The 15517-nt window shown below is 42.8% G+C and overlaps 1 protein-coding gene across 2 annotated transcripts in view; it reads right to left on the bottom strand.

Moving 5' to 3' along the window:
- Nucleotides 1-15517, bottom strand: part of RERG (RAS like estrogen regulated growth inhibitor) — a 198647-nt gene that overhangs the window by 145873 nt on the left and 37257 nt on the right. For both annotated transcript variants that reach the window (XM_075341923.1, XM_075341924.1), the window contains exon 2: nucleotides 8548-8679. In XM_075341923.1, coding sequence (XP_075198038.1) covers nucleotides 8548-8608 — 61 coding nt within the window. In that variant the 5' untranslated portion in view covers nucleotides 8609-8679. The remainder of the gene's footprint in view (nucleotides 1-8547; nucleotides 8680-15517) is intronic.

The following is a 15517-nucleotide window of genomic DNA, read 5'->3' as shown; positions in this document are numbered from 1 at the left end:
ACTAGTGATGTCCTGTGGAGAGACTGGAAGAAGAGTGGGCCAAAATCCCCCCAGAGCAGTGTGAGAGACCAGTGATGTCCTGTGGCCGCAGATGAAGTAATTCACAGCGACGGCCGATGCACGTCCTACTGATTCTGACTGTCACCTGCAGAACATTTACTAATCATCTCTCTACAGTCATTGCTGCTCTCTAATTATCATCACGTTTTGGGCAAAATAAAGGTTTTATGTGGAAAAACTTTGGATCTTTTGTAAAACCCTGTTCTAGTGGCATGGTGCACCCCTTACAAAAACACCTTCAAATGTTGATCAATGTAGATTACCTAACTTCTAAAAAAGAAAGCAAGTGATTGTACATAGTTCTCTAATTTTGATCTCCAGTGTACATATAATATGGCAAGGGCAATAAGCAGCAAATAACTCCTCCCGCACCATGCCCTGGAATATCAGCAAATCCACCAACAACGTTTCTCAGTGAAGTCTTAGCATCTTCCAGACCATAAAAAGAGAAATTCTCTGATCATTATGCTAAAAAATACACCAAATAAGTCACTTGGATCTGTCGTAAAAGGTCAGTGCTGCCAGCAGTGATGCAAATCTTTATGTAAGCAAAAGTACAATTTATGATGTGTGCTTCAATTACTGAGAATATTCCCCCTACCCGCACATCACCAATAATCCAGCACTTTTTCCGGCTATGTACACAGAATGTCCTTTTCAAACAGTTTTAAATAATATCAGGCGCACGACAATCGGTTGCTTAGGGTGTGATTGTGACTGAGTCCAGGGAGTCACAGGGCCAGCCAAAGCAATTATCAACTATATGCGTGCTATCGGGCACACATTCAACTGAAATATAACGCAGATCAGCGAGCTGGCCCAGCTGGTGTCAGACTGCCCATCGTAGGCAGCACATGACGTCACTTATGATCCACCTGCCCTCTTGAAAAAGCTGTGGAGCAAAAACACAAAGTTGCTGGTCTTGGGAGTGTGGACAGGTAACAAGAACAATTTTTTTTGTTGTTTTTTTTTTAATGTGTTAGGTAAGAGTGACAAGACAGGGAACAATATGACAAGAAGGGGCTCAAGAAAGGGGCAGTATTATAAGAAGGGGCCCAGGGGGACTGCATAATTAGAGGACAGATGGTGGTGGTCGGGGGCTCTATAAATAGGGGACAGACAGATGATGGTGGTAGGGTAGTGTATAATTACGGGATAGACAGATGGTGGTGGTAGGAGGTTCTATAATTAGGGGATATACAGATGGTGGTGGTTGGTGGCTCTACAGAGTATAGATAGATGGTGGTAGTCAGGAACTAGAGGACTGTTATGCTCGCGGGGTGAGCACTTTATTAGTGGGTCCAATAGACCAAAGGTACCGTTCACTTGCCTGGGGGAGAGAACCAGACTGGCCGTCAAGTCTTCACTACTGCCACCTGAGGTGGCAGCAGGTACACACGCTGGTAAGCAGCTGGCAGAAAGCAACCCCAGGGGATCTGCGGTACCTTGGCAGCTGGCACCAAGGACATAGTGCAGTCTTTGGTAGTATAGACAGCAGCAAAGGAAGCAGAGGTCCAGCAGGAAGTTTCCTCGGGGTATTGTTGCGGACACATGAGGGACAGGCTGACACAAACTCCAGGACGTCTTGTCACAATGCAGGCCACTAATAATGCCGCAAGATCAGATGCAAAGTCTTCTTCTATCCAGCCATCCTAGAGGAATGACCCCACCAAAGAACTCGCTTCCTGTCTGCTGCAGCAACGAACGTCTTACCGGGGATAATCTGGCACATGTATATAGCCACTGTCACCATCCTGGAAGGCTCGATAATGTGTTGAGGCTCCTCCTCTTGGTCGGCTGACAGACACATCTGCGACACTGCATCGGCCTTTATGATCTTCTCAGTTGGGGAGAAATGCAGAATAAAGAGAAAGCGGGCAAAGAGCAGCGACCTACGGGCTTGGTGCAGGTTCAACCTCTGAGCTGACTGTAGGTACGCCAAACTCTTATGGTTGGTGTAGATGATGACAGGGTGCAGAGCTACCTCCAGCAGATAGCTCCATTCCTCCAGAGCCATCTTGATCGTCAACAGATCCCGGTCGCCAATCAAGTAGTTGTGCTCGGCGGAAGAGAAGGCCCTGGAAAAGAATCCACATGTTACAGTCTTACCCATAGCTGACTTCTGTGTGAGGGCCGCACCAGAGGATGAAGCATCCACTTCCAGGATAAACTGCTTGCTAGTTTCCGGTGTATGCAGCGCCGGAGCCAAAGAGAAGGCCTGCATGATGGACATAAAGGTATTTTCTGATTCTGGGGTCCATGCTTTCAGATTCGCCACTTTGCGTGTCAAGGCCGAGATGTGAAGGACCAGGGATGAGAACCGCAGGATGAACTGCCTATAATAATTAGCGAAGCCGAGAAATTGCTGGATCGCTTTCAGACAGTAAGGACAAGGCCACTTCAATACTGCCGACAGCTTGTCCGGATCCATTCTCAGGCCATTATCAGAGTTGATGTAGCCTAAGAGAAGCAAAGAGACTGCTCAAAGAGGCACTTCTTGTATTTGGCATATAGTCGTTTCTCCCTTAACCTCTGCAGCACTTGACGAACATTCCTCCTGTGTGTAGGCAGGTCAGATGAATACGAGAATGTCGTCCAGGTATACCACCACACACATATAAAGCAAATCTCGGAATATGCAATTGACAAATTCCTGGAAGACCACTGGGGCATTGCTGAGCCCAAATGGCATTACCCAATACTCGTAATGGTCGTCACAGATGTTGAAGGCAGTCTTGCATTCGTCACCCAAACGTATCCGAACCAAGATGTATACACCACAGAGGTCGAGCTTGGAGAAAATCCTGGAACCTCAGAGTCAGTCGAACAACTTTGGTATAAGTAGCAGGGGACATTTGTATACTTTATTAAATTTTAAGGGGTTTACAGTAACAGGGGAGGGGGTAATTGAAGCATTTAAAATGCATTCTTAAAAATATTGTTGAAATAACAAAGAAGGGGAAGAGGAAGGGAAGAAAGGGTAGGCTAAAAGTGGATGGGGAAGGGGTATTGGAGGGGAAGTGGGAATGGAAGGAGTTAGGGAATATAAAGGGGAAGGAGAAAGGGAAGGAGGAAGACGTTGAGGCAATTCGTTAAGTTTCAAAGTCAAGCAAGATTATAAACTCATATTCATTTAGCACAGTAAATAAACACATTCGGAAATAACATATTACATTTATATTATTTAGAGAATGTCAAGGAACTAAGTCAAAACAAGGTTTGGCATTTATTTCTGGGACCAAAGAGACCATCTTATTTTATATCTTTGATAGTTTTTTTCTTTTAACACAATATTATACTCATATAAATTATGAGCTGAAACCCTGTCCGTAACTTCTGAAATAGATGGTATTCTTTCTTCTCTCCAGTTGGCTGCTAATAAATTCTTAATAACTAAGAAAATTTGACAAAGCATCTATATTTTTTCTTGTATTCTTCTAACCCTATGGAAAGAATAACCAATTCTGGAGTAAGATTTATATCTTTTGTAGTTAATTGCTTTAAGAGGTCTCTGACTTCCTTCCACAAGGGTTTAAGTAAAGGACATTCGCAGAGGTCGGGGACATTTGTTCCGCCACTGAGTGCAGGCTGCAGGGATCTGTACTGGGAGCAGCGGGACCGCAGAGATCTCTACTGGGAGCAGTGGGGACCGCAGGGATCTCTACTGCCGCAGAGATCTGTACTCGGAGCAGTGTGGGCTGCAGGGATCTGTGCTAGGATAGATTCTTTTTAATCTCTTTATTAATGACCTTGTTGATGGGATTGAGAGTAAAGTGTCGGTCTTTCCTGACTACAAGATGTGGAAATGGGCAGACACTGGACAGAGGGGATGTAATGGTGATAAATGTGGAGTAATGCACCGAGCACGGAGTCATCCTATAGCTGCGTATATATTAAATGGAAATAGAAAAAGAGAGATTAGATCCCAACGTATTGTTACCCCTCAATAAATCACTGGTGAGGCCACATCTGGAATATGGGATCCAGTTTTGGGCTCAGTATTTTAAAAAGGACATTCAGAAGTTAGAGCCTGCTCAAAGGCGGCAACTAGACTATTACAAGGAATGGAGGTCTCCCATATGATGAGTAATGGAGGCCGCCTGTATGATGAATAATGGAGGCCGCCTGTATGATGAGTAATTTAGGCCGCCCGTATGATGAGTAATGGAGGCTGCCCGTATGATGAGTAATGGAGGCCGCCCGCATGATGAGTAATGGAGGCCGCCCGTATGATGAGTAGTGGAGGCTGCCCGTATGATGAGTAATGGAGGCCGCCTGTATGATAAGCAATGGAGATCACCCATATGATGAGTAATGGAGGCCGCCCGTATGATGAGAGGAAGAAAAAGACAACTCGGAGGAGATCTCATTATATGTATAAATTCATGTGTGGTCAATATAAAGGACAGCGCAGGACTTATTCCTTCCAAAGACAATACTGAGAACCAGGGGGCATACACTGCGGGGGGAAGAAAAGTGATTCCGGCAGATAAATAGGAAAGGGTTCTTTACAGTTAGAGCAGTCAGATTGTGGAATGCCGACCACAAGAGGTAGTAATGGCAGACACTAACAGCTTTTAAAAAAGGGCTGGATGATTCCTCAGTACACAACAACATTGGTCAGTTATAATTGATTTATTGACGAACATATATAATTGGTGGAGGAACGGTGAACTAGATGGACTTAGGTCTTTTTTTTTCAACCTATGAAACTGTCTGGAAAATTCTTTGACTTACACCTGATGCTGGACAAACATTATCTGTATATACAAAAATGTTCAGCAACTACAACTCAAAATGAAACCCTTGCAGGATTGTTGTAGATGTAAATTTCCTTCCCTAATTGCTCATACAATTTATCCAATTCCTCTTTATATTCCAAGTGTAAAATCCTCCTCACAGAGAGCTGCCCACTCGTAATCCAGAGGAGGAAAGGAACGGTGACACTCACCCTTAGTACAAATCTTATTTCATCAAAAAATGAAGATCACAAACAGGAGGGGGATATGGGATACGTCTGATGCAGGGCACGCCAAGACGATGGCGACTGTTTCACTGGGTCCTGACAAGGGGGGAACACCCTTCACTTTTTAGGTGAGTGAATGCTAACATCATCAAGTGTAAAAGGTTAAACAAATGTAGAATTAAAATACACAGAGAATACACACTATATACAGAAGCTGCAAGATGCACAGTACACAATATATACGGAAACAAAGAAGTACATTAGCTCTTATCTAAATCGGCTGCATTGTTACATAAAACCTGAAAACTCAGTGTTCTTCATTAAATCCTAGCGCCCCTTGTGCCTTAAGGCCACATCTCACTAAGCAACATCGCTAGCAACATCGCTGCTGAGGCATGACTTTTGTGACGTAGCAGCGATGTTGCTAGTGATGTCGCTGTGTGTGACATCCAGCAACAACCTGGCCCCTGCTGTGAGGTCGCTGGTTGTTGCTGAATGTCCTGGACCATTTTTTAGTTGTTGCTCTCCCGCTGTGAAGCACACATCGCTGTGTGTGACAGCGAGAGAGCAACAACTGAATGTGCAGGGAGCAGGGAGCCGGCTTCTGCGGACACTGGTAACCAATGTAAATATCGGGTAACCAAGAAGCCCTTTCCTTGGTTACCCGATATTTACCTTCATTACCAGCGTCCGCCGCTCTCACGCTGTCAGTGCCGGCTCCCTGCTCTCTGCACACATAGCCAGACTACACATCGGGTAATTAACCCGATGTGTACTCTGGCTAGGAGTGCAGGGAGCCAGCGCTAAGCGGTGTGCGCTGGTAACCAAGGTAAATATCAGGTTGGTTACCCGATATTTACCTTAGTTACCAAGCGCAGCATTGCTTCCACGCGTCGCTGCTGACTGGGGGCTGGTCAGTGGTTGCTGGAGAGATCTGCCTGTTTGACAGCTCACCAGCAACCCGTGTAGCGACGCTCCAGCGATCCCTGCCAGGGCAGGTTGCTGGTGGGATCGCTGGAGCGTCGCTTAGTGTGACGGTACCTTTAGTCTCCACAATCCACCTGGCTTCTCTTCTCAGTAGGATTTTATGGGGGTCTCCCCCTTCTGGGGGGATACACGACCTCCTGTAATCAAACAAAGGTAAGAACCTCCGGATTTCCCAGATGTGTTTCTTTTCTGTGTTTTATTAGACGTGCCTTTTGTCCTGAAGTGATCGAATTGAAGTGTTCGCTACACCGGACATGAAGCGTCTTATTGTTTTCCCTATATAGAAGAATCTGCAGGGGCAGAAGACTCCGTACTTCATTTTACAGGAGATGAAATCTCTAACCTGATGGATTTTTTTCTCAGATTTTAATTGGGTTAGTTGTTAGATGAAACGCACAGTATGAACAGTCTCCACACTTAGTTACCCACTGGGCGATTTTCCTGTAACCAGTTCATTTTTGTGGTGATTCGATTACGGCCTGAAATGTCCTTTAGATTCTTGCCTCTCCCATATGTGTCATAGGTCTTTGTGAGCTAAAATCTTTCAAAGTGTTGTCTCCTTCCAGGAGATGCCAATTTGTGTTTATAGCCGTACAAATTGCATCGAGGTGACCAAATTTATAATGAAAATAGAACCTAGCATTATTACTCCCTTCATTTTGTTCTTGTAATTTTTAGGTTTTCTTTTATGGAAATTGCTTTTTCAAAGGCCTCAATTACTTTCTTGGGATCGATCCTTGCATCAAATCTCTCCTTTATTTGATTGGCCTGTACCAGAAAATGATTTTCATTGTAATTTATTGGTCTGAGCAGTAAGAACCATTTGTAATGGAGGGATTTGTGTGTATGACAGGCTAAAGGGGTGAAGGTTCCCTCTGCACATGCTCACAGGACCCTGTCCTATCATTCTAGTTAGTGGGTGAAGGTTACCTCTGCACATGCTCACAGGCTCCCGTCCAATCATTCTAGTGAAGGGGTGAAGGTTCCCACTGCACATGCTCACAGGCCCCTGTCCTATCATTCTAGTTAGTGGGTGAAGGTTCCCACTGCACATGCTCACAGGCTCCTGTCCAATCATTCTAGTTAGTGGGTGAAGGTTCCCACTGCACATGCTCACAGGCTCCTGTCCAATCATTCTATTGAGGGGGTGAAGGTTCCCACTGCACATGCTCACAGGGTCCGGTCCAATCATTCTAGTGAGGGAGTGAAGGTTTCCACTGCACATGCTCACAGGCTCCCGTTCAATCATTCTAGTTAGTGGGTGAAGATTCCCACTGCACATGCTCACAGGCTCCCGTCCAATCATTCTAGTGAGGGGATGAAGGTTCCCACTACACATGCTCACGGGCATCTGTCCAATCATTCTAGTGAAGGGGTGAAGGTTCCCACTGCACATGCTCACAGGCTCCTGTCCAATCATTCTAGTTAGTGGGTGAAGGTTCCCACTGCACATGCCCACAGGCTCCTGTCCAATCATTCTAGTGAAGGGGTGAAGGTTCCCTCTGCACATGCTCACAGGCTCCCATCCAATCATTCTAGTGAGGGAGTGAAGGTTCCCACTGCAAATGCTCACAGGCTCCTGTCCAATCATTCTAGTGAAGGGGTGAAGGTTCCTCTGCACATGCTCACAGGCTCCTGTCCAATCATTCTAGTGAGGGAGTGAAGGTTCGCACTGCACATGCTCACAGGCTGCTGTCATTCTAGTGAAGGGGTGAAGGTCCCCACTGCACATGCTCACAGGCTCCCATCCAATCATTCTAGTGAAGGGGTGAAGGTTCCCTCTGCACATGCTCACAGCCTCCTGTCCAATCATGAGAGAGTGAAGGTTCCCACTGCACATGCTCACAGGCTTCTGTTCTATCATTCTAGTGAGGGAGTGAAGGTTTTCACTGCACATGCTCACAGGCCCCTGTCCAATCATTCTAGTTAGTGGGTGAAGGTTCCCACTGCACATGCTCACAGGCTCCTTTCCTATTATTCTAGTGAGGGGGTGAAAGTTTCCACTGCACATGCTCACAGGTTTCTGTTCTATCATTCTAGTGAGGGAGTGAAGGTTCCCACTGCACATGCTCACAGGCTTCTGTTCTATCATTCTAGTGAGGGAGTGAAGGTTCCCACTGCACATGCTCACAGGCTTCTGTTCTATTAACATGTTAGTTAGGTTTCGGTCAGTGTTACAGGACTGCAGCCAATGTAATTCTATGGTAATTAACTCCATAGATAAAAGAACATTTACCCTTTTATGTTTTATAAGATTTATGGGAAACCCAATAAAGACATGACTAGCCTCTTCTCTGTGCTATTCTAAAAAATACTGCTAAACAAAAACTGCTTTAAAAAATGTATTAGGCATTAAACAGACTAAGGTATTTTTTTCTCATTTTCCTGTACGTCCTCGCAGCAGAACAGAATCCAGCAATATGTCCCAAGGATGGAAGAAAAGAATGCAGAGCGAAGTCTATACCCGCCTTCTCTGAAGCTCCCAAGACCATAGAACAAAAACAGGTGACATTATAGAAAATGCACAAACCCACCAGATTTGCCAACTCCAGCTCGGCCAAAAACAGCAATTTTCACTTCTGTGCTTTTTGCCATGTTGCTGCTGTTGATCTTCTTGGACGTTACCAAGTCAATGCGCCATTGGTAATACTGCAGAGTCTTCAAATCTACAAAAAGAAGAGACAAATAAAATCCAGACGATGGAGCCAATGTTAACAGGGCATTCATTAGACAAGGCATTGATTAGGAACCCATTTCTGATGAGTTAATGCCACCACCATCATAAATACATTATCCAGACAACATATGCGCATGTGTGCTAACATCTATATGGCTGTTTTCGAGGACAAGTACGTGTACTCCTCACCATTTTGGGGCTTTGTTGGGGCCTGGTGGCGCTACATCGACGACATCTTCCTGTTGTGGCATGGCACCATTGAGGGTCTTCTAGTGTTTCAGGAGTACCTCAATGGTGTGTATGTAGAGTTGAAATTTACCCTGTCATGGTCTATGGAAAAAATTCAATTTTTGAACACCTTGGTATTCAAGGTTGGACCGAACCTACATACTTTAAGGAATAACGTTTGGAACTCCATTCTATGTCTGAACTGGGTGCAAAAAACCTAAAAAACATCACTATGGGGAGATAAGGTATGCACACCAGTGACTATGGAAGGGGAATACATGGAATAGCAGAAACTGCTGTGTGAATACTGACATGAAAAATTCAATAGCTTTTTGTAAGAATGAAATGTGAAAAATGGAACCTGCATTACTGCCATGAATATATGAATAAAGAGAAATTTAGCTACTGAATTGATCAATGCAGAAGAGCCCCAACACTACGCCAAAGTATTTCTCTACGTTGGGGTCCCTAGCTTGTGTGTGTCCTCTCATGCAGTTAAAAAACTTACCGTGTATGGGACGCTGAGACCCAGGCTATATATGCGTATAATGTGGATTGGCAATAGGTGTGTATGGGGAGGGTTCACAAACGAAAAACTACTAACATTAAGGAATAACGTTTGGAACTCCATTCTATGTCTGAACTGGGTGCAAAAAACCTAAAAAACATCACTATGGGGAGATAAGGTATGCACACCAGTGACTATGGAAGGGGAATACATGGAATAGCAGAAACTGCTGTGTGAATACTGACATGAAAAATTCAATAGCTTTTTGTAAGAATGAAATGTGAAAAATGGAACCTGCATTACTGCCATGAATATATGAATAAAGAGAAATTTAGCTACTGAATTGATCAATGCAGAAGAGCCCCAACACTACGCCAAAGTATTTCTCTACGTTGGGGTCCCTAGCTTGTGTGTGTCCTCTCATGCAGTTAAAAAACTTACCGTGTATGGGACGCTGAGACCCAGGCTATATATGCGTATAATGTGGATTGGCAATAGGTGTGTATGGGGAGGGTTCACAAACGAAAAACTACTAACATTAAGGAATAACGTTTGGAACTCCATTCTATGTCTGAACTGGGTGCAAAAAACCTAAAAAACATCACTATGGGGAGATAAGGTATGCACACCAGTGACTATGGAAGGGGAATACATGGAATAGCAGAAACTGCTGTGTGAATACTGACATGAAAAATTCAATAGCTTTTTGTAAGAATGAAATGTGAAAAATGGAACCTGCATTACTGCCATGAATATATGAATAAAGAGAAATTTAGCTACTGAATTGATCAATGCAGAAGAGCCCCAACACTACGCCAAAGTATTTCTCTACGTTGGGGTCCCTAGCTTGTGTGTGTCCTCTCATGCAGTTAAAAAACTTACCGTGTATGGGACGCTGAGACCCAGGCTATATATGCGTATAATGTGGATTGGCAATAGGTGTGTATGGGGAGGGTTCACAAACGAAAAACTACTAACATTAAGGAATAACGTTTGGAACTCCATTCTATGTCTGAACTGGGTGCAAAAAACCTAAAAAACATCACTATGGGGAGATAAGGTATGCACACCAGTGACTATGGAAGGGGAATACATGGAATAGCAGAAACTGCTGTGTGAATACTGACATGAAAAATTCAATAGCTTTTTGTAAGAATGAAATGTGAAAAATGGAACCTGCATTACTGCCATGAATATATGAATAAAGAGAAATTTAGCTACTGAATTGATCAATGCAGAAGAGCCCCAACACTACGCCAAAGTATTTCTCTACGTTGGGGTCCCTAGCTTGTGTGTGTCCTCTCATGCAGTTAAAAAACTTACCGTGTATGGGACGCTGAGACCCAGGCTATATATGCGTATAATGTGGATTGGCAATAGGTGTGTATGGGGAGGGTTCACAAACGAAAAACTACTAACATTAAGGAATAACGTTTGGAACTCCATTCTATGTCTGAACTGGGTGCAAAAAACCTAAAAAACATCACTATGGGGAGATAAGGTATGCACACCAGTGACTATGGAAGGGGAATACATGGAATAGCAGAAACTGCTGTGTGAATACTGACATGAAAAATTCAATAGCTTTTTGTAAGAATGAAATGTGAAAAATGGAACCTGCATTACTGCCATGAATATATGAATAAAGAGAAATTTAGCTACTGAATTGATCAATGCAGAAGAGCCCCAACACTACGCCAAAGTATTTCTCTACGTTGGGGTCCCTAGCTTGTGTGTGTCCTCTCATGCAGTTAAAAAACTTACCGTGTATGGGACGCTGAGACCCAGGCTATATATGCGTATAATGTGGATTGGCAATAGGTGTGTATGGGGAGGGTTCACAAACGAAAAACTACTAACATTAAGGAATAACGTTTGGAACTCCATTCTATGTCTGAACTGGGTGCAAAAAACCTAAAAAACATCACTATGGGGAGATAAGGTATGCACACCAGTGACTATGGAAGGGGAATACATGGAATAGCAGAAACTGCTGTGTGAATACTGACATGAAAAATTCAATAGCTTTTTGTAAGAATGAAATGTGAAAAATGGAACCTGCATTACTGCCATGAATATATGAATAAAGAGAAATTTAGCTACTGAATTGATCAATGCAGAAGAGCCCCAACACTACGCCAAAGTATTTCTCTACGTTGGGGTCCCTAGCTTGTGTGTGTCCTCTCATGCAGTTAAAAAACTTACCGTGTATGGGACGCTGAGACCCAGGCTATATATGCGTATAATGTGGATTGGCAATAGGTGTGTATGGGGAGGGTTCACAAACGAAAAACTACTAACATTAAGGAATAACGTTTGGAACTCCATTCTATGTCTGAACTGGGTACAAAAAACCTAAAACCTGTTTTTTAGGTTTTTTGCACCCAGTTCAGACATAGAATGGAGTTCCAAACGTTATTCCTTAATGTTAGTAGTTTTTCGTTTGTGAACCCTCCCCATACACACCTATTGCCAATCCACATTATACGCATATATAGCCTGGGTCTCAGCGTCCCATACACGGTAAGTTTTTTAACTGCATGAGAGGACACACACAAGCTAGGGACCCCAACGTAGAGAAATACTTTGGCGTAGTGTTGGGGCTCTTCTGCATTGATCAATTCAGTAGCTAAATTTCTCTTTATTCATATATTCATGGCAGTAATGCAGGTTCCATTTTTCACATTTCATTCTTACAAAAAGCTATTGAATTTTTCATGTCAGTATTCACACAGCAGTTTCTGCTATTCCATGTATTCCCCTTCCATAGTCACTGGTGTGCATACCTTATCTCCCCATAGTGATGTTTTTTAGGTTTTTTGCACCCAGTTCAGACATAGAATGGAGTTCCAAACGTTATTCCTTAATGTTAGTAGTTTTTCGTTTGTGAACCCTCCCCATACACACCTATTGCCAATCCACATTATACGCATATATAGCCTGGGTCTCAGCGTCCCATACACGGTAAGTTTTTTAACTGCATGAGAGGACACACACAAGCTAGGGACCCCAACGTAGAGAAATACTTTGGCGTAGTGTTGGGGCTCTTCTGCATTGATCAATTCAGTAGCTAAATTTCTCTTTATTCATATATTCATGGCAGTAATGCAGGTTCCATTTTTCACATTTCATTCTTACAAAAAGCTATTGAATTTTTCATGTCAGTATTCACACAGCAGTTTCTGCTATTCCATGTATTCCCCTTCCATAGTCACTGGTGTGCATACCTTATCTCCCCATAGTGATGTTTTTTAGGTTTTTTGCACCCAGTTCAGACATAGAATGGAGTTCCAAACGTTATTCCTTAATGTTAGTAGTTTTTCGTTTGTGAACCCTCCCCATACACACCTATTGCCAATCCACATTATACGCATAAATAGCCTGGGTCTCAGCGTCCCATACACGGTAAGTTTTTTAACTGCATGAGAGGACACACACAAGCTAGGGACCCCAACGTAGAGAAATACTTTGGCGTAGTGTTGGGGCTCTTCTGCATTGATCAATTCAGTAGCTAAATTTCTCTTTATTCATATATTCATGGCAGTAATGCAGGTTCCATTTTTCACATTTCATTCTTACAAAAAGCTATTGAATTTTTCATGTCAGTATTCACACAGCAGTTTCTGCTATTCCATGTATTCCCCTTCCATAGTCACTGGTGTGCATACCTTATCTCCCCATAGTGATGTTTTTTAGGTTTTTTGCACCCAGTTCAGACATAGAATGGAGTTCCAAACGTTATTCCTTAATGTTAGTAGTTTTTCGTTTGTGAACCCTCCCCATACACACCTATTGCCAATCCACATTATACGCATATATAGCCTGGGTCTCAGCGTCCCATACACGGTAAGTTTTTTAACTGCATGAGAGGACACACACAAGCTAGGGACCCCAACGTAGAGAAATACTTTGGCGTAGTGTTGGGGCTCTTCTGCATTGATCAATTCAGTAGCTAAATTTCTCTTTATTCATATATTCATGGCAGTAATGCAGGTTCCATTTTTCACATTTCATTCTTACAAAAAGCTATTGAATTTTTCATGTCAGTATTCACACAGCAGTTTCTGCTATTCCATGTATTCCCCTTCCATAGTCACTGGTGTGCATACCTTATCTCCCCATAGTGATGTTTTTTAGGTTTTTTGCACCCAGTTCAGACATAGAATGGAGTTCCAAACGTTATTCCTTAATGTTAGTAGTTTTTCGTTTGTGAACCCTCCCCATACACACCTATTGCCAATCCACATTATACGCATATATAGCCTGGGTCTCAGCGTCCCATACACGGTAAGTTTTTTAACTGCATGAGAGGACACACACAAGCTAGGGACCCCAACGTAGAGAAATACTTTGGCGTAGTGTTGGGGCTCTTCTGCATTGATCAATTCAGTAGCTAAATTTCTCTTTATTCATATATTCATGGCAGTAATGCAGGTTCCATTTTTCACATTTCATTCTTACAAAAAGCTATTGAATTTTTCATGTCAGTATTCACACAGCAGTTTCTGCTATTCCATGTATTCCCCTTCCATAGTCACTGGTGTGCATACCTTATCTCCCCATAGTGATGTTTTTTAGGTTTTTTGCACCCAGTTCAGACATAGAATGGAGTTCCAAACGTTATTCCTTAATGTTAGTAGTTTTTCGTTTGTGAACCCTCCCCATACACACCTATTGCCAATCCACATTATACGCATATATAGCCTGGGTCTCAGCGTCCCATACACGGTAAGTTTTTTAACTGCATGAGAGGACACACACAAGCTAGGGACCCCAACGTAGAGAAATACTTTGGCGTAGTGTTGGGGCTCTTCTGCATTGATCAATTCAGTAGCTAAATTTCTCTTTATTCATATATTCATGGCAGTAATGCAGGTTCCATTTTTCACATTTCATTCTTACAAAAAGCTATTGAATTTTTCATGTCAGTATTCACACAGCAGTTTCTGCTATTCCATGTATTCCCCTTCCATAGTCACTGGTGTGCATACCTTATCTCCCCATAATTACGAACCTACATACTGACATGTTTACAAAGGTGACAGATAGGAAAAGTATCTAGCAATTTAATAGTTGCCACCCACATAGGATAGTTGAATCCCTGCCTTGCAGTCAACTATTAGGAGTGAGGAGGATTGTGTCTTCCGATGAGGTCATAGATCAACGTTTAAGGGACATGTGCAATACATTTCTAGAACGTCAGTTGGAGATGTATAAGTCTAAGCCTTTAGACTTAAGACGTACTGATTTACTACAAAAGAGTCCTCTAGGAATAAAGATAAGAGGATATCATTTGTTTCATCATACAGCCACATGAGTGGATGCATTGCAGGCATTGTTAACAAATACTGGACTTTACTCTCCAAAGGACATCCGGAAATTGAACAGTTTAAATTATCCCCTTTATTGTCTTATAGACGTGGATCAAATCTTAAGGATATTCTGTTAAGTCAGACGTTGGTTGCTTTAAGAGGGACACTTAACCTGGAGCTAACCCAGGTTGGGCAATTTTCCTTGCCTCGGGATCTGCAAAAGCTGTAACATGCTGAAGGGCCCCACGGTCTCTCCCCCACGGAGGTAGTACATCTCTTTCTGTTGATGTTCGTTTTTTTCAATGTCTTTTTGTTACTAATTTTAACATTTTGTACTGTCTCTCCATTTGCTTGTGTTTTTTTTGAGGGGGTGGATGGTGACGGTGGATTTGCTGTGTTCCCATCCCCCCTCATTTTCCCCGATTTTTATTACCATATTCTATGCAGGAATATTGTGCACCTATTTACACTTTTGAGGGAATGTGTGATATATATTCTGTCTGGCATCCCCCTATATGTATAGTTTATTGTCGGTACATGACTGTTGCTATATTTTTGCAATATGCTATTATATGGGGATTTTTTTCATTGTCTTTTCATTGCTAATCTCCTGTTGCGGTAGATTTTACTGCCGTAATAATACCAATGTTGTGTATTTTATACAGTATATTAGTGTAAAGTGATTTCCGCATCATTAACCACTGTTCACACTATAATCTGTCATTGTGATAACATTAGTTACAATATATTGAATGTCCTTTCAAATATGGTGGAGCAGG

The sequence above is a fragment of the Anomaloglossus baeobatrachus genome, chromosome 4 (assembly GCF_048569485.1).
Source record: "Anomaloglossus baeobatrachus isolate aAnoBae1 chromosome 4, aAnoBae1.hap1, whole genome shotgun sequence".
NCBI classification, from domain to species: Eukaryota; Metazoa; Chordata; class Amphibia; order Anura; family Aromobatidae; genus Anomaloglossus; species Anomaloglossus baeobatrachus.
Note: the sequence above shows the minus strand (reverse complement) of the source record. Positions and strands in the feature narration are given on the sequence as shown.